The sequence below is a fragment of the Oncorhynchus mykiss genome, chromosome 16 (assembly GCF_057628025.1).
Source record: "Oncorhynchus mykiss isolate SJ-2025 chromosome 16, ASM5762802v1, whole genome shotgun sequence".
Taxonomy (NCBI): domain Eukaryota; kingdom Metazoa; phylum Chordata; class Actinopteri; order Salmoniformes; family Salmonidae; genus Oncorhynchus; species Oncorhynchus mykiss.
Window position 1 is genome coordinate 49,493,242 of NC_143037.1, and position 24,857 is coordinate 49,518,098.

The 24,857-nt window shown below is 42.2% G+C and overlaps 2 protein-coding genes across 3 annotated transcripts in view; one reads left to right on the forward strand and one right to left on the reverse strand.

Moving 5' to 3' along the window:
* Nucleotides 1–885: 885 nt before the first annotated feature.
* On the reverse strand, nt 886–19,274 carry LOC110492774 (G-patch domain and KOW motifs-containing protein). The gene is made up of 11 exons (XM_021567254.3): nt 18,856–19,274; nt 10,826–11,019; nt 10,553–10,692; nt 5,303–5,409; nt 3,466–3,667; nt 3,072–3,204; nt 2,228–2,405; nt 1,860–1,971; nt 1,668–1,737; nt 1,457–1,542; nt 886–1,316 (listed from the first exon to the last, which is right to left on the reverse strand). The coding sequence occupies exons 1-11, from the start codon at nt 19,065–19,067 to the stop codon at nt 1,188–1,190; spliced, it is 1,563 nt and encodes a 520-aa protein (XP_021422929.3). The 5' UTR covers nt 19,068–19,274; the 3' UTR covers nt 886–1,187.
* A 2,039-nt stretch (nt 19,275–21,313) lies between these two features.
* Nucleotides 21,314–24,857, forward strand: part of magixb (MAGI family member, X-linked b) — a 49,113-nt gene continuing 45,569 nt past the window's right edge. The window contains exon 1 of one of the 2 annotated variants that reach the window (XM_036945828.2): nt 21,314–21,597. Coding sequence is in view for 1 of the 2 variants with exons in the window: in XM_036945827.2 (XP_036801722.2) it covers nt 22,075–22,157 (83 nt within the window). In the remaining variant the exon portion in view is untranslated. Of the gene's footprint in view, nt 21,598–22,004; nt 22,158–24,857 lie in introns of those variants that run through there. The other variant, XM_036945827.2, reaches the window with a different exon arrangement.

The window sequence follows — 24,857 nt, forward strand, 5'->3', positions numbered from 1 at the left end:
CTAAACCGCTGGCAACAAAAGTGAGTACACCCCTAAGTGAAAATGTCCAAATTGGGCCCAAAGTGTCAATGTTGTGTGTGGCCACCATTTTCCAGCACTGCCTTAACCCTCTTGGGCATGGAGTTCACCAGAGCTTCACAGGTTGCCACTGGAGTCCTCTTCCACTCCTCCATGACATCATCACGGAGCTGGTGGATGTTGCACTCCTCCACCTTCCGTTTGAGGATGCCCCACAGATGCTCAATAGGGTTTAGGTCTGGAGACATGCTTGGCCAGTCCATCACCTTTACCCTCAGCTTCTTTAGCAAGGCAGTGGTTGTCTTGGAGGTGTGTTTGGGATCGTTATCATGTTGGAATACTGCCCTGCGGCCCAGTCTCCGAAGGGAGGGGATCATGCTCTGCTTCAGTATGTCACAGTACATGTTGGCATTCATGGTTCCCTCAATGAACTGTAGCTCCCCAGTGCCGGCAGCACTCTTGCAGCCCCTGACCATGACACTCCCACCACCATGCTTGACTGTAGACAAGACACAGTTGTCTTTGTACTGCTCACCTGGTTGCTACCACACACGCTTGGCACCATCTGATCCAGACTTTGAGGTCTTCAGTCAACTTAGTGTATGTAAACTTCTGACCCACTGGAATTGATGTAGTGAAAATCTGTTTCAACAATTGTTGGAAAAATGACTTGTGTCATGCACAAAGTAGATGTCCTAACTGACTTGGCAAAACTATAGTTTGTTAACAAGAAATTTGTGGAGTGGTTGAAAAATTAGTTAATGACTCCAACCTATGTAAACTTCAACTGTGTGTGTATTGCCAACAGCATGATTATGCCATTACTGTTGTAATATTGCCACTTGTCAGGACAAAGGACAAAATGGCTTTGCTGTTGACATGATTTTATTACAAAGATACACTGACAAAAGTTACTCACTGTACATACACACTCTTGCATTTTATGACCAAACTTTGTAAAATGAAAACGACATGTTTGGGGCAGGTTGAGATCAGTGTTGAAGTGGAGGATAAACGCTCTTGCGGTTTACGCAACTTTTTAAATTTTGCGCAAGCGTTTACCCACCTAATGTGGGGAAAAATGCATTGAACGTATAGGGAGAGTTACTTTATTCCCCCACCAATATTTTAACAGTACATCACTAGTTATATGGTAAAAGCAGAGGGTGTCAGTGATCTCCCCCTCCTACGTAATGGCAGATGGAGTCATAGTCCAGGGTGAAGACTTTCTCCTCATATCTGTCCAGCTGCACCATGGCTCTGCTCCTGTCTCGGTCCCTCTGGAGAATACGACCTATCTGGAACAACACCATGTCATTAACTACAGACACTTCAATATTTAACATGTTGTACTGCTTCAATCCAATCAGTAATGAAACAAATCCGCATGGATATTTTACAGGCAAAGTGATAACGATGAACCCATCCACTCACTCACCTGCCCCCTGTGTTCGCCAAGTACAACCATGATGTCCTCAGAGTCGGTCTTTGGCACAATGGTCTCCAGCATCGTCTGTTTCACATCTATGTTATCATGAAGACATAAGGGCATCATTGAAGGAACAATTAGATGAGTAGAGGGAACACCAGTTAAAAGAATATGGGTTGGAGTAGGTAGAATGTAATTCAGCAGTAAACCTTGAACTCACCATCTAAGAATCTGCCCTCCTCAGTACGACACACACAGATGTTTGGCGACAAGACATCCTCTATTCGCATCTTCAAAAAACAGCATAGGACATTCATTAAACTGATTCTGAAGATCAACAACACAGAACTGTAGTGGGCTGTAAAGTGTCAACAGGCAATGAATTGTGTACCAGTGCCCCTAGTGTTAATACCTTTGAATTGTAGTATTTTCCCCCTTTGAAGGCTTTATCTACAAAGCGAACTTTCAGGTCCCTCTGGAGCCAGGAGGGGGCAGCAGGAGGTAGCTTTGCCTGGGGCTTCTCTCTAAGGAGAGAAGGGAAAAGGTGATAAATAAAAAAAATAAATTTGAAGCAATTATTTACTCTCAAATCATTTCATTATATGTTATCAAATGAAATGGTGTGAGTAAATAATTGCTTTAGATTGAGAATTTATGAAGGAGTACGGTAATCCAACATAAACTAAGTCATTAGTTAACCTCTTGTATTTATTTTATTTACTTTTTTATTTTATGAATCCTACACTTCCAACCTCATCCCATATTTTCAGGATCCTCTACCTGTCCTGACTAGAATCCCGGTGTTTCCTTTTCCTCTGGTCCTTCCCTCCATCCCTGTCCCTCTCAGAAGATCTACTTTTCTTCCTCTCCTCTTCCTTATTACTCCTCCTCTCTTTCTCCTCCCGTCTCTGCCGCTCCTTCTCTTTCTCCTTGTCTTTGTGGGCCCTGCTGAGGCGACCTGATTGGTAGAAAGATAGTGTTACAATTGCAACGTCACGAACAGTCCAAGGGGGCTCCATTAAACAGTTTCATCACAATGATCAAGCAGTCTCATCTGCATTATTGCTATGGTAGTGCCGATACATAGACCTATTCAGCAATAACAAATAAGCCACATGAGAGCAGTACAATTTGCCTGTTCACAAACAACAGTACCAGTGTATATTTGAAGGCCATTGCTTGTGTGTGAACCTCCCTCCACTACAGAAACGGGTCCTTCTGATTACTGACAATAAGAGCAGTGATAGCATGGCTGTTTTGGGTTGGAATGGTAAAAGGCCATATGGCTCCTTTTCACACAGAGGCTCAAATGTCACTTAGCTAAAGGAGAGAGAGAGAGAGAGCCTGTGGAATCAGCCCAGCTCATCACTCAACAACAGACCAGTCTGCCCTTCGGCTGTTTTTTCCCCCTTGTTCTGGTCTAGAACCTTCCATCCATGTAGTGAGTGGGTGTCTCAGTATTGCCAAGACAACAATATTGGAAATAGTCATGGAAAGAACATTTCCATGACCCTGTATGACATCTGTTTGCTCAACTAAATTATTCCAATATTTTACGGTAAACAGGTTCAATGTCATTTCAGAGAGCAATCACAAAACTAACATGGTGGTAGGAGAAACTTACTGAGGTCTTTGCCGTTTTTGTCATATTCTGTGCGGTCAACCAGTTTCAGTGCATATTGACTGATTGTCACAGTCTTGCTACCAATCGCAAGCTTGACCACTACTCGTGCATTGTCCGGATCAACTCCTTCAATCTGTAACATAGGAATGTTGGGGCAATAGGAGGGGTGTTGCAAGGAGGGGGAGACAAAACAGTCCATCAGTGTGCAAAGGCACAAGTAGAGAGACAGTTACATGTGAGCAAAGTAAAGCTAATTGTCTTGCTCTGAAACAACAACTATGACGCCTAAGATGGCCTACGAGATAGTGATATGCCACAGTGTCATGTTCTCAGGAGATTGCTGTTGCTTTCTGTAGTTCCAGAGAGTCCAGACAAACAAAGCCAGATATCTCACCTTCCCGTACAGGTCCTTGTGTGCTCCAGACTCCACCAGCACATGGCCTCCAGGCCCCAGGACCAAGGTCTCATCCTTCCGCTCATCACCTGGCTTGGGAGGCCTCCGGGGCCCGCTGGGCTCCAGGTCCCGTATAGCAGAGCGGTCAGCTCCCAGACCCAGACCCTTCGGCCTCAGCTGATGCTCTATAGGCTTCACATCCCTAGAGCGAGAGGGGAGAGAGAGAGAGAGATTAGGTGGGAGCAGGGTGAAAGTAGATTCTTCCTGGTACTCCTGTGTGTGAAGGAGCTTTTTAAAATCTACTTTATTTGTATTTTTATGGGCTTAATCATTGAATGACATATGGAATCTGTATTCATTTCATAGCATCTCTATGGGCCTAATAGTCAAGATTTGTCATTTAACTTTTAAAATGTATTAGCCTACCTTTTCATGTGGCATAAACACAACCGGTCATGCATTAATCTGACTGTCAAACAATTACTTCGAAAGGCTCATGTAGTCTACATGTGCATGTTACTCAAGGACGGTGGTTTTTCAGCCTCATTCAGATATTTATCTGATTATAATTTCCAACATTTTGTTAGTCAACTTGTCTATAATTAGATAGCCTACATGCAGTTTCTCTTCTGTCATTACTTGATGCTTGTCTAGAATTCTAAATAAAGCCTTGCTCCCCAGAACAATGTCATGAATCGAAAGAATGATCAATGCATCATCAACAATCTAGTTGACATCGGTAAAGTTCTTTCATTCCTGCTTCTCTCACGAAGCGAGGATTTAGGGACAATGGATATTTCCAAATGATGCCAGTTTGCTGGTTTCAAGGAAATCAAAAGCTTTGAAAACGATCCAACATGTTTCTGATAGTATTTCAGTTAATCTTGGATGCATATTTTATGTGGTTGAAAATAAAACTGTCAGCTTTAAAGTTGCTGAAAGAAATTGCTCGTTTAGGCTACACAACAGGTCCCTAAGCGCATATTTTCATTCTTTCAAGATGCTGAAAGGAATCCTATTTCTCTACTCCTATTCCCGAGACAAAATGTAGATTTGCTCTGTAATTTTACTGCGAGGAACACTTCATTCAGCAGAAGTTAACATTATAATAGGCTACGTGAGGCCTACAGTCAGTGTCCAGACTTCAGTTCCTATTCCAACTATTAGGCTACTCCCCTCTAAAATAATTCCCGCGTCCATACAGTGCCATTTGATAGGCCTAAAAGTAGAGAGACATCACTTACAAAACACCAAAAAGTGTTATGAATGACATTGACAATTGCCCATTCATTAGGTCTACACAAGTCAATTAGATCATTTCCCATGCGGTCCTGATAAAGTGTAATAGCCTACAGTTTTCATGGAATCTGTGTATTAATGATAGTGATGGGCTCATGTTTTACCGGTATTGCGTAACCCACACTATTTGCTTTGCTGGGACTTCGTACCGGACCGTTCCGGCTTACTGTCAACCCTGGGTGGGAGTGAACTAGGAAGTATAATGGGATGAGGTCGACCCCTATGTCTATGAGTCAATGGGTTTATATTTGCAGACTAGCAAAACAGATGGGCTTGAAGATTAAAAACAACAGTGGCCAACCACAGTAAGATTGCATTACTAAAACTACATTATTTACTGTACTCTGGGGAAAACAGCATAATCATCCTGTCATTACTTATTTTCTGTAATATAAGTCCAATGCCAAAAACCTGATGCAACAAGAGTGGATACTATTGGCATTATAAATAAAGCAGACAAGCAAACCAGATATTTTAAAGGCACTAAAAATAACACGGAGATTGGGGATGAAGACTGACTATGAGAGAGAATACGTACTGTTTGAAGGTCCGCCCGATGCCCTCTCCGGCCTTCCAGCCCATCCCCTTCAGCATGGCTAACCCGTACACCTCCACAGGAACACTGTCATAGTCTGCCTCTGTGGACTGAAGACACACGTCACATTCTATATGCAGTCTCAGACTGTTTTTCTCACTGACATCACTATTTACACACCTACTGGTACAGTCTAATGCTCTGTACATCTGATTGTCATTTGTGTCAGCCTGCCAGATAGTGTTTCTATAGACTGACAGATGCTTGTGTATGTCCGGACTCCATACACAGACAGAAATAGCTGATTCCAATGTTGTTGTTATACAATCCTTTGGCTCTAGGCTGACAGACTCAGTCAGACCAAGTTGACTGAGGTCACCAACCACATCACAGCACTGTAGAGACATGTTGCTGTCATTATTGTGGGTGCTGTCTGTCCCAGTGCCATGCTCCTCACTAGCTCCCTTATGGGCTCTGTCTGCTCTAGGGGAAGCTGGGATCACACAATAGTGGGAGAAGCATAGAGGTGGAATGAGCCAGCTCCTCAGCCCCTCCCTAATACGGTGCATTCAGAAAGTATTCATACCCCTTGACTTATTCCACATTGTTGTGTTACAGCCTGCATTCAAAATAAATAAAGAATAATTCTCACCCATCTACACACATAACCCATAATGACAAAGTGACTTTTAGAAAATGCAATCTCATTTACATAAGTATTCACACCCCCAGTCAATACTTTGTAGAATTCATTTCCCACAGTCTGGTGGAAAGCAGACTGAACCAGGTTTTCCTCTAGGATTTTTTCTGTGCTTAGCTCCCTTAGTTTATTTTTTGTATTTAAAAACTCCCCAGTCCTTAGTGATTACAAGCATACCCATAACATGATGCAGCCACCACTTATTTTCAAGCATATGTAGAGTGGTACTCGGTAATGTTTTTTTTATTTTTTATTATTTCACCTTTATTTAACCAGGTAGGCAAGTTGAGAACAAGTTCTCATTTACAATTGCGACCTGGCCAAGATAAAGCAAAGCAGTTCGACACATACAACAACAGAGTTACACATGGAGTAAAACAAACATACAGTCAATAATACAGTAGAAAAATAAGTCTATATACAATGTGAGCAAGTGAGGAGAGATAAGGGAGGTGAAGGCAAAAAAAGGCCATGGTGTCAAAGTAAATACAATATAGCAAGTAAAACACTGGAATGGTAGATTTGCAATGGAAGAATTTGCAAAGTAGAGAGAAATAATGGGGTGCAAAGGAGCAAAATAAAAATAAATACTGTAGGGAAAGAGGTAGTTGTTTTGGGCTAAATTATAGATGGGCTATGTATAGGTGCAGTAATCTGTGAGCTGCTCTGAGTTTCAGAGATTTTTGTAGTTTTTTCCATTCATTGGCAGACGATAAATGGAATGAGAGGCCAAAGGAAGAATTGGTTTTGGGGGTGACCAGAGAGATATACCTGCTGGAGCGCATGCTACAGGTGGGTGCTGCTATAGTGACCAGCAAGCTGAGATAAGGGGGTTCTTTACCTAAAGGGGTCTTATAGATGACCTGGAGCAAGTGGGTTTGGAGACGAGTATTAAGCGAGGGCCAGCCAACGAGAGCGTACAGGTCGCAGTAGTGGGAAGTATATGGGGCTTTGGTGACAAAATGGATGGCACTGTGATAGACTGCATCCAATTTATTGAGTAGGGTATAGGAGGCTATTTTGTAAATGACATCGCCGAAGTCGAGGATTGGTAGGATGGTCAGTTTTACAAGGGTATGTTTGGCAGCATGAGTGAAGGATGCTTTGTTGTGGAATAGAAAGCCAATTCTAGATTTAACTTTGGATTGGAGATGTTTGATGTGGGTCTGGAAGGAGAGTTTACAGTCTAACCAGACACCTAAGTATTTGTAGTTGTCCACATATTCTAAGTCAGAGCCGTCCAGAGTAGTGATGTTGGACAGGCGGGCAGGTAGCGATCGTTTGAAGAGCATGCATTTAGTTTTACTTGTATTTAAGAGCAATTGGAGGCCACGGAAGGAGAGTTGTATGGCATTGAAGCTCATCTGGAGGGTTGTTAACACAGTGTCCAAAGAAGGGCCAGAAGTATACAGAATGGTGTTGTCTGCATAGAGGTGGATCAGACTCACCAGCAGCAAGAGTGTGAGCAAGAATGTGTTGTATTTGCCCCAAACACAACACTTTGTATTCAGAACAAAAAGTGAATTGCTTTGCCACATTTTTGGCAGTATTAATTTAGTACCTTTCTGCAAACAGGATGCATGTTTTGGAATAGTTTAATACGCTACAGGCTTCCTTCTTTTCACAGTCAATTAGGTTAGTATTGTGGAGTAACTTCAATGTTGTTGATCCATCCTCAGTTTTCTATCAAATCATTAAAACTCTATAACTGTTTTAAAGTCACCATTGGCCTCATGGTGAAATCCCCGAGCGGTTTCCTTCCTCTCTGGCAAACATAGTTAGGAAATATGCCTGTATCTTTGTAGTGACTGGGTGTAGTGATGCACCATCCAAAGTTAAATTAATAACTTCACCATGCTCAAAGGGATGTTCAATGTCTGCTTTAAAAAATATATATACAGTGGGGCAAAAAAGTATTTAGTCAGCCACCAATTGTGCAAGTTCTCCCATTTAAAAAGATGAGGCCTGTAATTTTCATCGTAGGTACACTTCAACTATGACAGACAAAATTAGAAGAAAAAAAATCCAGAAAATCACATTGTAGGATTTTTTATGAATTTATTTGCAAATTATGGTGGAAAATAAGTATTTGGTCACCTACAAACAAGCAAGATTTCTGGCTCTCACAGACCTGTAACTTCTTCTTTAAGAGGCTCCTCTGTCCTGCACTCGTTACCTGTATTAATGGCACCTGTTTGAACTTGTTATCAGTATAAAAGACACCTGTCCACAATCTCAAACAGTCACACTCCAAACTCCACTATGGCCAAGACCAAAGAGCTGTCAAAGGACACCAGAAACAAAATTGTAGACCTGCACCAGGCTGGGAAGACTGAATCTGCAATAGGTAAGCAGCTTGGTTTGAAGAAATCAACTGTGGGAGCAATTATTAGGAAATGGAAGACATACAAGACGACTGATAATCTCCCTCGATCTGGGGCTCCACGCAAGATCTCACCCCGTGGGGTCAAAATGATCACAAGAACAGTGAGCAAAAATCCCAGAACCACACGGGGGGGACCTAGTGAATGACCTGCAGAGAGCTGGGACCAAAGTAACAAAGCCTACCATCAGTAACACACTACGCCGCCAGGGACTCAAATCCTGCAGTGCCAGACGTGTCCCCCTGCTTAAGCCAGTACATGTCCAGGCCCATCTGAAGTTTGCTAGAAAGCATTTGGATGATCCAGGAGAAGATTGGGAGAATGTCATATGGTCAGATGAAACCAAAATATAACTTTTTGGTAAAAACTCATCGTGTTTGGGTGACAAAGAATGTTGAGTTGCATCCAAAGAACACCATACCTACTGTGAAGATTGGGGGTGGAAACATCATGCTTTGGGGCTGTTTTTCTGCAAAGGGACCAGGACGACTGATCCGTGTAAAGGAAAGAATGAATGGGGCCATGTATCGTGAGATTTTGAGTGAAAACCTCCTTCCATCAGCAAGGGCATTGAAGAAGAAACGTGGCTGGGTCTTTCAGCATGACAATGATCCAAAACACACCGCCCGGGCAACGAAGGAATGGCTTCGTAAAAAGCATTTCAAGGTCCTGGAGTGGCCTAGCCAGTCTCCAGATCTCAACCCCATAGAAAATCTTTGGAGGGAGTTGAAAGTCCATGTTGCCCAGCAACAGCCCCAAAACATCACTGCTCTAGAGGAGATCTGCATGGAGGAATGGGCCAAAATACCAGCATCAGTGTGTGAAAACCTTATGAAGACTTACAGAAAACATTTGACCTCTGTCATTGCCAACAAAGGGTATATAACAAAGATTTGAGATAAACTTTTGTTATTGACCAAATACTTATTTTCCACCATAATTTGCAAATAAATTCATTAAAAATCCTACAATGTGATTTTCTGGATTTTTTCCCCTCATTTTGTCTGTCATAGTTGAAGTGTACCAATGATGAAAATTACAGGCCTCATCTTTTTAAGTGGGAGAACTTTTGGTGGCTGACCAAATACTTTTTTGCCCCACTGTATGTATATATATTCCCCATCTACCAAAAGGTGCCCTTTGCGAGGCATTGGAAAACCTTCCTGGTCGAATCTGTGTTTGAAATTCACTTGCTTGACTGAGGGACCTTACAGATAATTGTATGTGTGGGGTACAGAGATGAGGTAGTCATTAAAAAAACAATGTTAAACAATATTTTTGCACACACACACAGAGAGTCCATGCAACTCATTATGTGACTTGTTTATGCATTATGCACATGTTTACTCCTGAAGTTATTTAGGCTTTCCATAACAAAGGGGGTTGAATAGTTATTGACTCAAGACATTTCAGCTTTTCATTACTTTACCTTTTTTTTTTTTCGAAAAACATAATTGAAATGACATTATAAGGCATTGTCTGTAGGTCAGTGACAAAAAAATAATTTAAAAAATGTAATCAATTTTAAATTCAGGCTGTAACATCAAAATGTGGAAAAATGTCAAGGGGTATGAATACTTTCTGAAGGCACTGTATCTAGAGTCAAGACAGATGTGAGATGACAGTGATGAGAGGGTGGCGGATGGGTGATGAGAAAGAGATGCACAAAGGAAGATGACTGTTGGTCTCTAGGGAGAGGGAGGGCAAGCCAGTGTCATCTCGTTCGTAAGATGCTGTCAGATTTGAAGTGAGTACGTGTCATGCACACACACTTCTCTGTTGGCACGGTTCGGTTTGGTGGAAATATCCTGCGGTCAGCACTTTCACACAGTCTCTGGTTTCAGTCCCAGTTAAACTGGTCAGTCCACCTCCATCTGTCATCGTAGACATTCTGTTGATCTGACTTTCACACACTTGTTAATCCATTGCGTGCTCTCATTCACTCATGCTTATCATAACTTCCCATCTCTGTTTAGGAATCAACTTCTCTCTTGTAACCTGACACAACTTTCAGTCGCCCTCTGTTAAAGTTGCCCGTCCTAATTTGACTTCACACATAACATTTGCTGTGAAAATGCATTGAATTTACTTCACAGTCTATTGACACAACAAGACCCAAGAACCAGACGGTAACGGATAAGGTTCCTCTGACCCTCGCCCCATACTTACAGACTCTGGTCGCAGGTCCACCTTGATGTGGTCTCCATCCTCAAACCCCTGTGGAGCCTGGTTCTGCATCAGCAGGGGGATGGTGAGGTTGGGGTCTGCTTGGTCCCCATTTTTCCACTGGTCAAGCTGCCTCTGAGATTCTGAAAGAGAGATGTGATATTGAAAGAGTGATTCAAGTATTAACAGTGGATTCACAACATTAGGATAAGGTGCTAATTTCTGATTGGCTATCTTCACTGAAGTAGTAACTGAAGCTGACACACAGACATGCACCTTCAATAATTTCTTTGACAGCCTGTGATTCCACAGAGTCCTGCTCCTGAGAGGGGGGTTGTGTTTTGGCCTTATCCCCCCCTCCATCACCGTGCCCCTGGACCTGGCCAGCTCTGTTTTCCTGCCTGCTGCACCAGCGATTCCTTTGGATAAGTGGAATGATCAGCTCCTTCGGCTTCTCCACAGGCTTGATACTAAGACAGACAAAGGAGGTAGAAGGAATTTACTAACTAGACAACAATTAGCCTTTGCAAAGCTTCCTCCCAAAGGGTGCACTGGTGTGCTTTCCTTCACTGACTTGAAAGGAAATGACTGATATAAGATAGTGAAAATTCCCAGGAACCCATGGCTCCACCAATCCAGATTTTTGGGAAGTAGTGAGGGATTGTACACATTTCAGGAGAAAGTAGATATTGGGACGCACCCCCAGGCCTTTTCTCAATTAGATTGACCCATTTCAAAAGGAGGACGTAAAGGTAAATCGAGGAGAGGCCGCGAGGGGAACGTCAATGACTGTTTATATGAATGGACAAAGCCATCGATCACGTGACACCATTCATTCCTATGTGTAGACTCAATAGTGCATTTGAAGCCAAGGGAGTCGGTTAAGATGGTGTCTAATGTGGTAAATTTATGGAGACATACATTTGAGTTTGACCTACTCCAGAAAGTAACGTTGCAAGCTAGCTCAGTGCTGCCCCCTCACATTGAGTATCTCAAGATACTGCAGGCTGCCATTAGCTACAAAGTCAATGATCCTTATTACTTTTCCTTATAACTTCTTTAAAATAATTGGTTCAAGGACATACATCTGATGTGTAATAGAAGCAATTATTGGTACTGTGATGGTCTTCAAGAAATGTACTTATTTACATGAAGATGGACCACGAAGGTTGCCATTTTCCCCTTCACTATAATGGGGAATTCTGTTCTCTGCAAACAATGCCTGCAGTACGGCCTTGAACTTTGTGGGTTCAATGAGAGGGGGCAGTCGTTCTGGTGAATGTGGACAAAAATGGCTTGTGTAAAACATACTGAACATTGTGCATTGTGAATGGGCTAAATAACAATGTTATTTAAATGTGTTTCCTAAAGTTGATAATAATAATAATAATAATAATAATATTTAGGCTATTGACTATTTTCCTTTTTTGATATTGTTAAATAAAATTCTAAGTCTGCTAACATTTCCTAATAACATTTGACAAATTTCGACTATTATTATTTTTTACCATCTTCATTGCGGGACTTCTATTTTGAAGAGAAATCACAAGGTCACAGCCTTATTCTATGTCTTGCTTATTCTTGCTTGCTTCTCAGAGGTTCCGTCGAGGAGGGGAGGACACTCTTCAGTTAGCCTACTAACGAATTGACATCTCCTCGAACACTTACCGGTTTCCATGTCACGGAGGAGAGAGGGTGGAGGAAAAGGGAAAGGCACAGCAAGTGTGAAGTTTACATACACTTAGGAGTCATTAAAACTCGTTTTTCAACCACTCCACACATTTCTTGTTAACAAACTATAGTTTTGGCAAGTCGGTTAGGACATCTACTTTGTGCATGACAAGTAATTTTTCCAACAATTGTTAACAGACAGATTATTTCACTTATAATTCACTGTATCATAATTTCAGTGGGTCAGACGTTTACATTCACTAAGTTGACTGTGCCTTTAAACAGCTTCGAAAATTCCAGAAAATTATGTCATGGCTTTAGAGGCTTCTGATAGGCTAATTGACATAATTTGAGTCAATTGGAGGTGTACCTGTGAATGTATTTCAATGCCTACCTTCAAACTCAGTGAATCTTTGCTTGACATCATTGAAAAATCAAAAGAAATCAGCCAAGACCTCAGAAAAAAATGTTAGACCTCCACAAGTCTGGTTCATCCTTGGGAGCAATTTCCAAACGCCTGAAGGTACCACATTCATCTGTACAAACAATAGTACACAAGTATAAACACCATGGGACCACGCAGCCGTCATACCACTCAGGAAGGAGACGCGTTCTGTCTCCTAGAGATGAACATACTTTGGTGCGAAAAGTGCAAATTAATCCCAGAACAACAGCAAAGGACCTTGTGAAGATGCTGGAGGAAATGGGTACAAAAGTATCTATATCCACAGTAAAACGAGTCCTATATCGACATAACCTGAAAGGCCGCTCAGCAAGGAAGAAGCCACTGCTCCAAAACCGCCATAAAAAAGCCAGACTACGGTTGGAACCGCACATGGGGACAAAGATCATTCTTTTTGGAGAAATGTCCTCTGGTCTGATGAAACAAAAATAGAACTGTTAGGCCATAATAACCATTGTCATGTTTGGAGGGAAAAGGGGGAGGCTTGCAAGCACAAGAACACCATCCCAACCGTGAAGCACGGGGGTGGCAGCATCATGTTGTAGGGGTGCTTTGCTACAGGAGGGACTGGAACACTTCACAAAATATATGGCATCATGAGGTAGGAAAATTATTTGGATATATTGAAGCAACATCTCAAGACATCAGTCAGGAAGTTAAAGCTTGGTCGCAAATGGGTCTTCCAACTGGACAATGACCCCATGCTTACTTCCAAAGTTGTGGCAAAATGGCTTAAGGACAACAAAGTCAAGGTATTGGAGTGGCCATCACAAAGCCCTGACTTCAATCCTATAGAAAATTTGTGAGCAGAACTGAAAAGGTGTGTGCGAGCAAGGAGGCCTGCAAACCTGACTCAGTTACACCAGCTCTGTCGGGAGGAATGGGCCAATATTCACCTAACACTTTGTGGGAAGCTTGTGGAAGGCTACCTGAAACTTTTGACCCAAGTTAAACAATTTAAAGGCAACGCTACCAAATACTAATTGAGTGTATGTAAACGTCTGACCCACTGGGAATGTGATGAAAGAAATAAAAGCTGAAATAAATAATTCTCTACTATTATTCTGACATTTCACATTCTTAAAATAAAGTGGTGATCCTAACTGAACTAAAAAACAGGGAATTTTTACTGGGATTAAAATGTCAGGAATTGTGAAAAACTGAGTTTAAATGTATTTGGCTAAAGTGTATGTAAACTTCCGACTTCAACTGTAGGTGTCCTAGCCTACCTCTTTCAGGCAATACATTCAATGCAGTATTAGCCTTATATTTAACTGATTTGTGCTGGGTTAAACATAATAAGCTTCTAACCTTTGTCTCATGCGCAATACGCAAGCACCTGTACTCTGCTGGCCTCTCCTTAAAGAACACTCCTTAACTCTTGGAGTCTCATACAGGAAAAGCTAGACTTGAATAGTTACTGGACATTGTTTTTTCACCATTACTTATACCAATAGACTATTCGAAGAGGGAAGCAAGCTCTTTTTTTTGCTGAATGTTAAATACAGCAGCCAAGAGACGCTCGATGGCGGTAGGCTTTAGCAGTTATTTATTCAGACCTATAACCATTCAATCTGTGAAGAGAAGTGAAAGGCTTCTGCATCTAATTCTAGCCCTATACTATTCAAGGATGTCATTAGAATGAAGATAAAGGACAACAAAACTTGTTTCATTTAACTGTTGAAAGCGAGGAAGGAAAGAAGCAGCAATAGAGAAAGGTAGGCTAATAACTTTAGGGGAAATATAATGAAAAGGTATATACACAAGTCAGCCTACTAATTATACAGTGCATTCAGAAAGTATTCAGACCCCTTGGCTTTTTCCACATTTTGTTACATTACAGCTCTATTCTAAAATGGATTCGTGTTTCCCCCCCCCCCCTCATCAAATCTACACACAACACCCCATAATGACAAAGCAAAAACTGGTTTCATACATTTTTGCAAATTAACTTAAATATCACATTTACATAAGTATTCAGACCCTTTACTCAGTACTTTATTGAAGCACCTTTGGCAGCAATTACAGCCTTGAGTCTTTTGGGGTACGACGCTACAAGCTTGGCACACCTGTATTTGGGGAGGTTCTCCCATTCTTCTCTGCAGATCCTCCCAAGCTCTGTCAGGTTGGATGGGGAGCGTCGCTGCACAGCTATTTTCAGGCCTCTCCAGAGATGTTCGATCGCGTTCAAGTCCGGGCTCTGGCTAGGCCACTCAAGGACATTCAGACACTTGTCCCGAAGCCACTCCTGCATTGTCTTGGCCGTGTGCTTAGCGTTGTTGTCCTGTTGGAAAGTGAACCTTCACCCCAGTCTGAGGTCCTGAGCGCTCTGGAGCAGGTTTTCATTCAAGGATCTCTCTGCTCCTTTCATCTTTCCCTCGATTCCAACTAGTCTCCCAGTCCCTGCCGCTGAAAAAGCATCCCCACAGCATGATGCTGCCACCACCATGCTTCACCGTAGGGATGGTTTTGGCCAGACAATAAGCGGTGCCTGGTTTCCTCCAGACGTGACACTTGGCATTGAGGCCAAAGTGTTCAATCTGGGTTTCATCAGACCAGATAATCTTGTTTCTCATGGTCAGAGTCCTTTAGGTGCCTTTTTGGCACTGAGGAGTGGCTTCCGTCTGGCCATTCTACCATAAAGGCCTGGTGGAGTGCTGCAGAGATGGTTGTCCTTCTGGAAAGTTCAGAGGAACTCCGGAGCTCTGTCAGAGTGACCATCGGTTTCTTGGTCACCTCTCTGACCAAGGCCCTTCTCCACGGATTGCTCAGTTTGGCCAGGCGGCCAGCTCTAGGAAGAGTCTTGGTGGTTCCAAACTTCTTCCATTTAAGAATGATGGAGGTCACTGTGTTCTTGGTGACCTTCAATGCTGCAGAAATGTTGTGGTACCCTTCCCCAGATCTGCGCCTCAACACAATCCTGTCTCGAAGCTCTATGGACAATTCCTTTGACCTCATGGCTTGGTTTTTGCTCTAACATGCACTGACAACTGTCAACTGTGGGACCTTTATATAGACAGGTTTTTGGGGCGGCAGGGTAGCCTAGTGGTTAGAGCGTTGGACTCATAACCGAAAGTTTGCAAGTTCAAACCCCCGAGCTGACAAGGTACAAATCTGTCGTTCTGCCCCTGAACAGGCAGTTAACCCACTAGGCCGTCATTGAAAATAAGAATTTGTTCTTAACTGACTTGCCTAGTAAAATAAAATTTGAAAAAAAAATAAAAATAGAATTCCAAATCATGTCCAATGAATTGAATTTACCACAGGTGGACTCCAATCAAGTTGTAGAAACATCAAGGATGATCAATGGAAACAGGATGCACCTGAGCTCAATTGAGTCTCACAGCAAAGGGTCTGAATACGTCTGTAAATAAGTTATCCGTTTTTATTTTTTAATACATTTGAAAAACTTTTATATTAAAAACTGTTTTTGCTTTATAATGAGATATTGATGAGGATTTATTTATTAAATCATTTTTAGAATAAGGCTGTAATGTAACAAAATGTGGAAAAGGGGAAGGGGTCTGAATACTTTCCGAACGCACTGTACAAATAGGCCCTATTATATTTCAAAATTAAAATCAAATTCGCAAATACTTGTACCTCTATAGGTTACACGTGCTGTACCAGAATTGCATGTTCTCTTCTGCTTTTGAACGAAGTGCGTTTGAATGATGTGTGTAATTCCAGTCCATTTAATACAGTACATTAATACAGTTCACACTCAAATAAATTATTTTGGTTCTAGAATTTGTCGGTTCTATCGTTTTTTTTGATGATGAGCACCTCCCTACTCATGTAAAGCTGAGGTATGCATTAAAAGCTTTTGTCCCCAAACCATTACAGTGCAGGAATTGTAAAGAATTTGACCATGTTTTAAGTGTGTGCAGACTGGTGGACTATACAGAAGATTGGAGTGAAGAACATCCATTTTGCAATAGAGTTCATGGAGTGCCCTGTAAGGGTGAAGGAGGTTGATGAGGCAAAAGTTAGGGCGGTCCATCGGATCTCCAAAGAGCAAGTGAAGTTGAAGAAATGGTAGTAGATGCAGCAATGCCCATAGTGAATAGGGCTATTTGTCAACCAAGAGAACTGGGCATGATGTACGTAAAGAAAGTGGATGTTGTGGCGTTCAATGCAACTGTGAAACTGCACAGCTCAAGTATAAAGGAACTCAAAGAAATAGGACATCATTGTGGCTGCGGCAGGAAGGTATCTGGGGCAGCAGGAAAATATCTGGAGCTTCAGGAATTCACAGCGGAAGATTTACAAAGGTTATTGGCGATGGAAGATGTGCTGTCCTCCTAGGCTCCTACTGTGTAGGGATTTGACATGGATAATTCGTTTTAACAGATGAGGCATGGAGCATGTCGATGAGTGATTTTCAGGTAGACAGTATGAGTTTTTTTAATCCACATTTGTCTTTTAGGATCTTTTATTTTCATCCCACACAGTTGGTGGTGACAACACACCTTTTTGCGTGTAGTTCACTGTATAACCCAAAGAAGAAGAAATGTAGCTATGGATGGACATTGTGGCTATGAGGTGGGGGTAATGGACAGGAAAAAAAAGGAGAAAAGTGGAACACATTGTAAGTAAATATGGAATGGGGGAATGCACATGCCTTCTGGAAGATCTGATGAAGGTGAAGACGGTGGACAGAAACAAAAAGGTGGAACATATCTTGAGTGAATATGGAGTGGTGGATCACACATACCTTTTGGAAGAGCTACAGAAGGAAATTGAACATGACGAGAGAAGATTAATTAACTGCGGGGGCAGGTGCGGTGAAGACCACCGAGTTTGAGCCTTGTCCCGAGTTGATTCTGGCCCAGTGTGAGTGAGATTTTTGGAGAGAATGGATCATTTCCTTCTGGCAGATCCATATGTGGTGTTAGGTTGGGGAATGTTGGGTGGGTGAAAGTGACTCGAAGTGGAATTTTATGCGTTTATGCTGTCCACTAGGAGCGTGCGCTCTGCACCACGTAACTGGGGACAAGAACTGTGACTTGCTTTCCTCTGGAGCAGGGCGCCATTGAAAGGAGTGATAACTGGAGTAGCGTTAAGTGTTGATGAGGATCAACTGATGTTGAAGCTTCCCGGTGTCTGCGACACCTGCCATTTGGTGCGATGCAAACCCGTTGGAGAGCGGTGTGAAACACACAAGACACGGTCTGTACTCTTGAGTTTTGATGCAGGCTTTACCAGATAAAGTCAAGTTAGGACGTGTCAGTTATCCCATGAGAGTTTTTGTCCCAAATCCATTACGGCGTTTTAGGTGTCAAGCTTATGGTCATGTGGAAGCATGGAGGGAAACCCCTAAATGTGAGAGGTGTGCAGGAGAACATGAGACAAAGGAATGTGTATTGGTGGAAAAAAATTGTGTGTGTAAACTGGACGGGTACCCATGGTGCTGGATATCACAGCTGCCCAGAGAGAGAAAGGCAGGTTCAGGTTGCCAGGATAAGAGTAGTGCAGGAGGTGTTGTATGCTGAGGCAGTGAAGAGAGTAGTATAGAAGAAGACTGGTCCAGGGTGAGGGATCCTAAGATGATTCCTGTGAGTAGGCAGAGGCCAGTAGAGAGTGATAGGAATAGCATGTGCTTCCGTAAGGTTGTTTTTTGGCATTAATGGCCATGGATGTCAATTGTACCGCAGAATTGGAATGTAAAAATCACAGAGAATAGGTACAACATTTTACTGCAGAAAAGTTACATGTTTTGACCAATAGTGTCCCATCCTCCCAGGCTGCTGGCCTTGAGTAGGATCAGATAGGTCCAAATTAGTGGAATTGTGTAGATGTTTTAATGGGTGCAGCCAGGGTTAGTTGGTATGGCAATTTTTCACAAAGTGTCATGAATTCATACAAGGGAATAGTAACCAATGCTACTACAGAATAGTAACATATTATTTGTTTGCGGGCCGCCATAATACCAAAGAAGAAATGTAGCTACCGGCATGTAGCTACAACTCTACCCGCAAAGAGTTTCTAAACCGTAGTCTTTCCTACCGGTGGCTAAATACATAGCTAACTAGCGAATACATAAAGGGACAGCAACATGTTTATTCAACATACAGGCTAGTAACGTTATTAGCTGACTACTAGGCAACAATATGTATTAATGCAACTGTATTTAGACACCAACATTAGAAGCTAGCTAACGTTAGCTTACCTTAGCAATTCTTTCCCATCGACTCCGGTTAAATAATCTCGCTCATCTGCGTTGATAGCTTCATCCCGACTAGATTTTAATTTACTTACAGTTTTGCTAAAACCAAAAGATATAGCCCCTGATTTCCTCTCTCCTTGTTGTTGATGTGCATTAGATGTGGATGTATCAACAAGAACGTTCCTGCTGTTTTGCTCCTGTTGAGAGGCCGCCATGTTTGCAAGGCAAATGCTATATGGGATGCTTGGGACGTCCCGACCCTAAACATAACCCTTGCATAACCATTTTACATTTAATCTTGAGATATGGGATATATATTGGGATATGCACGGACCATGTTTTTTGCGATGTATGAGGAGAGAAAATAGTTTTGGGTAATGCAGTTTTATGTGGACCGACAGCGCGATTTGATGGATCAGTTTAGATACCAAGTAGCGGTGCGTGGGTAAAATCACTGGGGTAATTGCGTTGTTTGCTCAATAGTCTGTTAATTAATATGTCTTGCAACCGTGATATATAGGCCTAAAGGCCGAGACAATAATAATAATACATTCAACCACACCTTTGTTTTCTCACAAAACCGGGTAGCAAACTCTGTCCAGTGAAGTCCACAAAGCACATTGTGACAGATAGGTAGGTACATGACCTACAGCATGGTCTAGCAAGTTAATGTTTTGGACATTTTTGGACCACTAAACAACTATTGATTTAGAACCACAAAGAGTTACCGCAAGTTGCAAAGAAAACAGGAGCTGCCTCCACTATTCCAGCACCATTTCAACTTCAACATCAACAAATCACTTCTGACCGCTTAGTCTAATACAGTGACAACTAAAAGATACCAAAAACAATTTAGTCCAATCAACGTAAGCTAAATATGTGGCTATCCATGGTTCTGATTTCTGTATGTGTGTATAAGTGCGCATTCGTGCAAATAGAAAACATGTTGACTCACCTTACTGGTAGAGAAACGCCATCCTCCTCTCTTTCATGTTGACAAAACGGTATATCACTCTGTCATACAGTAGACACTTTTATTTTTTGTTGTCCTAGGCTACCTGGCTAAAATGCTTGCTCGCTAGCGTAACTTCCTTTCATGACCAGCCTTAGCTAGTTAACATTAACCTTCTACATCTAGCTACATATTGAACTTCCATCTTCTCAGGCCAGGGGCACCATGTATGAATTAATGGTTGGATCAGAATCGTCATTCTAATCATTTGCCAGTACTGAGAATTAAGTAAAACCACAAGTCCAAATCCCTATCTCCATCCATGGCTAATTTAGGAACGGGACAATTTTAGCTAGCAGGCTAGCTAGCCACCTGAGGACAACAACGAGATGCAACATTTTTCTGTCCATTATGTATGCTCTAAAATTGGATTTGATAGGAGTAACGCCAAAATCCAAGCTGGCTTCCCCTAACACTTTTTTTTGGGTGCGCCAGGACCATTTACAGTTGATTTTGCTCAGTTTACTCAACGCTGATTGGAAAATTTGTTATACTTTTTTTTTTTGTCAAGAGAGGCCAGATGCTTTCTGGCTTCCCTTGCCTTCAACGCTAATGCCGGCAACAATGTCATACTTGTTTGGACCAGACATCAGATAGATGGCCTACACGTAGAGAGACAGAGGGGCGCTGTTTCGCTCACTCAGATGCTTTCTCCTGTGAGATACATTCAGCCTCTTGCGAATTGAACGAAAGTATGAAACATAGACAAAAGATACATGATTGTATCTATTCTTTTTTTTATATTGGTACATTACTGGGGGAGCCTGGCTTCCCTTGGAATCCATGAATACATGCCACTGTTAGACACTACATTTCACAAAATGTCTTTATTATAGGGAATTTTCTGTTGCACAACTGAATGCATTCTACCGAAATGTGTCTTCCCCTTTTAACCTAACCCCCCTGAATCAGAAAGGTGCGTGGCTGCCTTAATTGACATCATCAGCGCCCAGGGAACAGTTGTTATTTGGGGTTAACTGCCTTGCTCAAGGGCAAAATAGCAGGGTTCAGCACAATGTTGGCTCAAAGATTCGAATCAGCGACCTTTAGCTTACTGGCCCAACGCTCTTAACTACTAGGCTTCCTGCCGCCACATGTAAAGAGTCTTGTACAGCCAACCACTTGTATTTTTTTAGGCTGAAAAGTAGTCGATTGTATCTTTAATATATGTTTTATTTTATATTAGAATAGGCGTTGCAGATTCGATGCCCAACCTGAGTTAGTCCAATGTGTTATTTAAGTTTAGTCCATTACTTCAACTTCAGCATACTGTGTTTTATTATGTCAACCTCTCATCAGACTAGCCTAATGCTAAAAGATGAGCGGATCGGACAAACTAAATAAAGTGAAGGATAATACAGGAGGCCTGCACTGTAGGGGCGGTTCTTTTCCCCAATCCCCCCCCCCCCCATGCCCCCACTTCCCTTGGTGCTCATTTGCGTTATCATTGTTTCTCTTTGCTTTTTGTGACCGAGAACATTATGCTCAAGTCCCACGCAATTGTGACCTGTTCAACTGCCGCAAGGCATCGCTATCGCGCTCTGACAGCATCGCATCTCCAGTTCCGTAACACCTCTGTCCAGTTAAAATCAATATCGCCGCGTGTCTTTTCTTTACATCATTGGCCTCAACTACCGTGTAAAAATTCGGTTTAACGTCTACAACCAAACTGATTTATCAAAAGAAGATAAAAAGCAAAGGGATATGCCGAGAAGAAAGCAGGAATTATGAAGGTGAGCATCCGTGTCTGGACGAGGTTCGTGTGTTAGCCTATCATTTCTGCTACCAACCAATAAGTGAAGAGTTAAACATAGACATAGCCCATGTTAAGTTAAACACCCATGCCATGCAGCCATTATCACAACTAACCCCAGGCTGTCCATGGAATAGCCTACCAGGCTCTTGATTTATAGAGTAAACCTGTCAGATTTGCAGTTTTTTTTGCCCGACTGTTTTTTTCCTCTGTCAGATCACGGGTCTCGTGCTCAGCTGTAGAGCATCCTGTACAACAGTGTCCAAATACTCCGTCTGGCGTGCACATCGCGTCTGAGTGTCTCTACCGAAACGATCGATAACAGCTGTCAATAAACTCGCTTAGTCCGATTTCAAATAGCTGGAATTGAATACATTTAGAATAGAAAAGTATTTGCCTTTTATTTTTTCATATTCAATTGTGACCGTTGGGGTCAAGTGTAGTTTCGGTCGGGTCAATGTATATAGACGCGTTTAAACGTCTCCTCGTTGAACGGCTAAATTGCTTGAAAAGAATGTGTGTATGTCAGCGCCAAGGCAGGTCAGTATTTTTCCCTAAATATTAGGATACCAATGTGACCATGTGTTGTGAGAGTGTGGGCTCCTTATACAGAGGATGAGGGAGGGATATCTACCTGATTAAGGGGACAGTTGACTGGTCAACAGTTTACCTGTAGGTTAGCTTTCAGTTTTAGCTTCTTGAATGTTTTCTTTGTACAGTATTGTCAGAATGTGATTGTTCACCATTTTTTTATATATTTGTATTATTGTCTAAGAAGTAGACAAGATAATCAAGACAGTCTCAACATTGTAAGAAATATAATTTCGTTTCATGCCTTGATTTCCGTGTGATACCCAAACAAAAATGTAGAACAGTAAATAATGACAGAAGTAATATAAGTAGTTGTCCTACTGTAATAGTAGTATTGCACATGTTCAATGGACTTGTGCCAGTTTTGCAATTAGTGTTGTCATGGACACAGATTTGACATGTTTCATGCCTGCAAAATCGACTGTGCAGTGTGTGTTTGTGTGACAAACAAGCCGTTTGTCACACATTTGATTAACAACATACAAGCCGTATGTTGTTAATCAAATTAAATGCACACATGTTCTTGAATATCTGTGTAAGTAAACATGTGTAGGATTGTGTGTGTGTGTGTGTGTGCTTGTGCATGTTTGTTTGTGTGTGTCTGTGTGTGTTTGGCTGTCAGTTGGTGTGCAGGGTGTGTCCCTGCTTGTTTTGAAGTGATGGACGTGTGACCCTGACTTCACACGGAACGTTGCTCTGGGCTCTGGGAGCAGTCAAGGTTATAGTGGTATTATGAATCATGAATTAAGTCCAGGCGAACCAGAAACGTGTGGCGCTATCCCAGCCACTTGTACTCGGAGACTACTGTCCCTCCACAGCTCTGCACACACGGTATCCCCGAGAGACCTACTCTCTCTCATCTCCTCACCTATTGACACCCACAGGTTTACCAATTTTAGGACTCAGTTGCTGATGGCATATCCTTGACTTTTCAAGGTCTTGTTTTTGGCATGTGCATTATCTCTTCTATCTCCTTCTCTCCCTCCCCCTTTTTTTCTATCCATTCTTTCACATAGTCTTAACCATCTGTAATTAACCTGAAATATATTTGGCCGTTTGCCAGCAGTCTTCAACATTTTCCCCACTAACCAGCTAATGAGAGAGTAGCAGATTAAGTGGGAAGTGACATTCTCTTTTGTAGTATTACTTTATGTCACCAGGGAGTTGTTGATTCTCTAATGATGTGCTTGTTCTTCCCTTCACACTCATGCATATTCATGGTTTTAAGGTGTGGTTAGGGGAGGAGGAGGTGGCGGACAGAGGATGTGCGGTAGTTTACCCTTGACAGGGCAGGGCTACACAGACACTCCCCCATCTGTGGACCGAATCTTTGCTCTCTGTTACTGCATTGGAATTCTGTAGTTGTAGCGTTCACTGTCTATTCTAAGACCTTGTCTCAAGTGTAGCAGTTAATGTTTGGCTTGGCCATTCTATTATTAGTACTGAACAGAACTGGCACCCATTTCCAAGATTGTTTCTTCCCTATTTAATGTGTGTTGCTCATCTATCCATATAATTTGATAGGCACACAGACATACAGCAACACTTTGACTAGATACATGTTTGCTAAGTGTGCAGACGTAAATAACCCTCCAATCGGGCATGCAAATCAATTTAATGACAAATCAGTAGCAGCGTGTGAAATAACAATTGCACTGCAGTAATTTGAAAAGCCTGGCGGTGGTATGCTTGAGTCAGTGTGAAAACTAGGATCAATGTCAGGTGGCAGGGAACTGTCGGAGCAGTGTGGAGGGAGGGTCACCTTCACCCATCCATACTGAATCAGCACAATCTCCCCCACACACTCTTAACACACATGCACACGCACACACGCTCTCCAACTCCCGCTCAGTTCTGCCTCAGGTTACTGTACTGTGGCCTCGCAAAACACAAAACCACACCTCTCCTCCTCCCTTTTATCAGTTCATTGCTTCTCCAGAAAGACAGCCAGTCATAATGGTTTAATGTTTCCTTTATTTCCTGGTCCTCTCTCTTTCTTGTGCTTTCCTTTATTTTTTTCATTTCTTACTTTCTCTCTCTTTTCTTTCTCTTTTTTTTTTATCCCATTCTCTTTCATTCTTTCCCCCTTCGTTCCTTTCTGCTTTTCATTCTCCGCTCTGTCTCGTGTTTCAGAGAGAGTACTTATCCCTAATCTGAGTCAAAGGAGCTACGATGCCTCACTGACCCTTTTAATTAAAGTGAGCTCTCTGCCTGACGATGAGAGCTCATCGCTGACCTCACTGAGGAGTGATATGCTTCCTGGCAGACTTATAAGGAACCTGTTGTTGTATTTTTCTTCACAGGAGTGGAGTACTACTGGACGGCTAAATAACATTGCTTACTTGCCCCATGCATTACTGTGTTCGTTTCAGGTTCAACTGAATGCTTCTGTACTTCACTCCTTAGGGAGTCACCTTTACTTAGACTGCCATCTAAAGAGAGGGGTTGTGTATATGTCTGCATGTTTCATTTTCCGTCTCTCCTCAGATCACTCCCATTCTGTACTGTGTGTTAAGCACCATTGTGAGAGGTGTACAAGAGGATGACATGAATTGACTAGAGGCGCACACAATTCTTGGAGGGGAAGAGAGCATCTCTGATTGAGTGTATTGAAAGGAAAATCTATCGGATAGACGGGTTTACAAACAA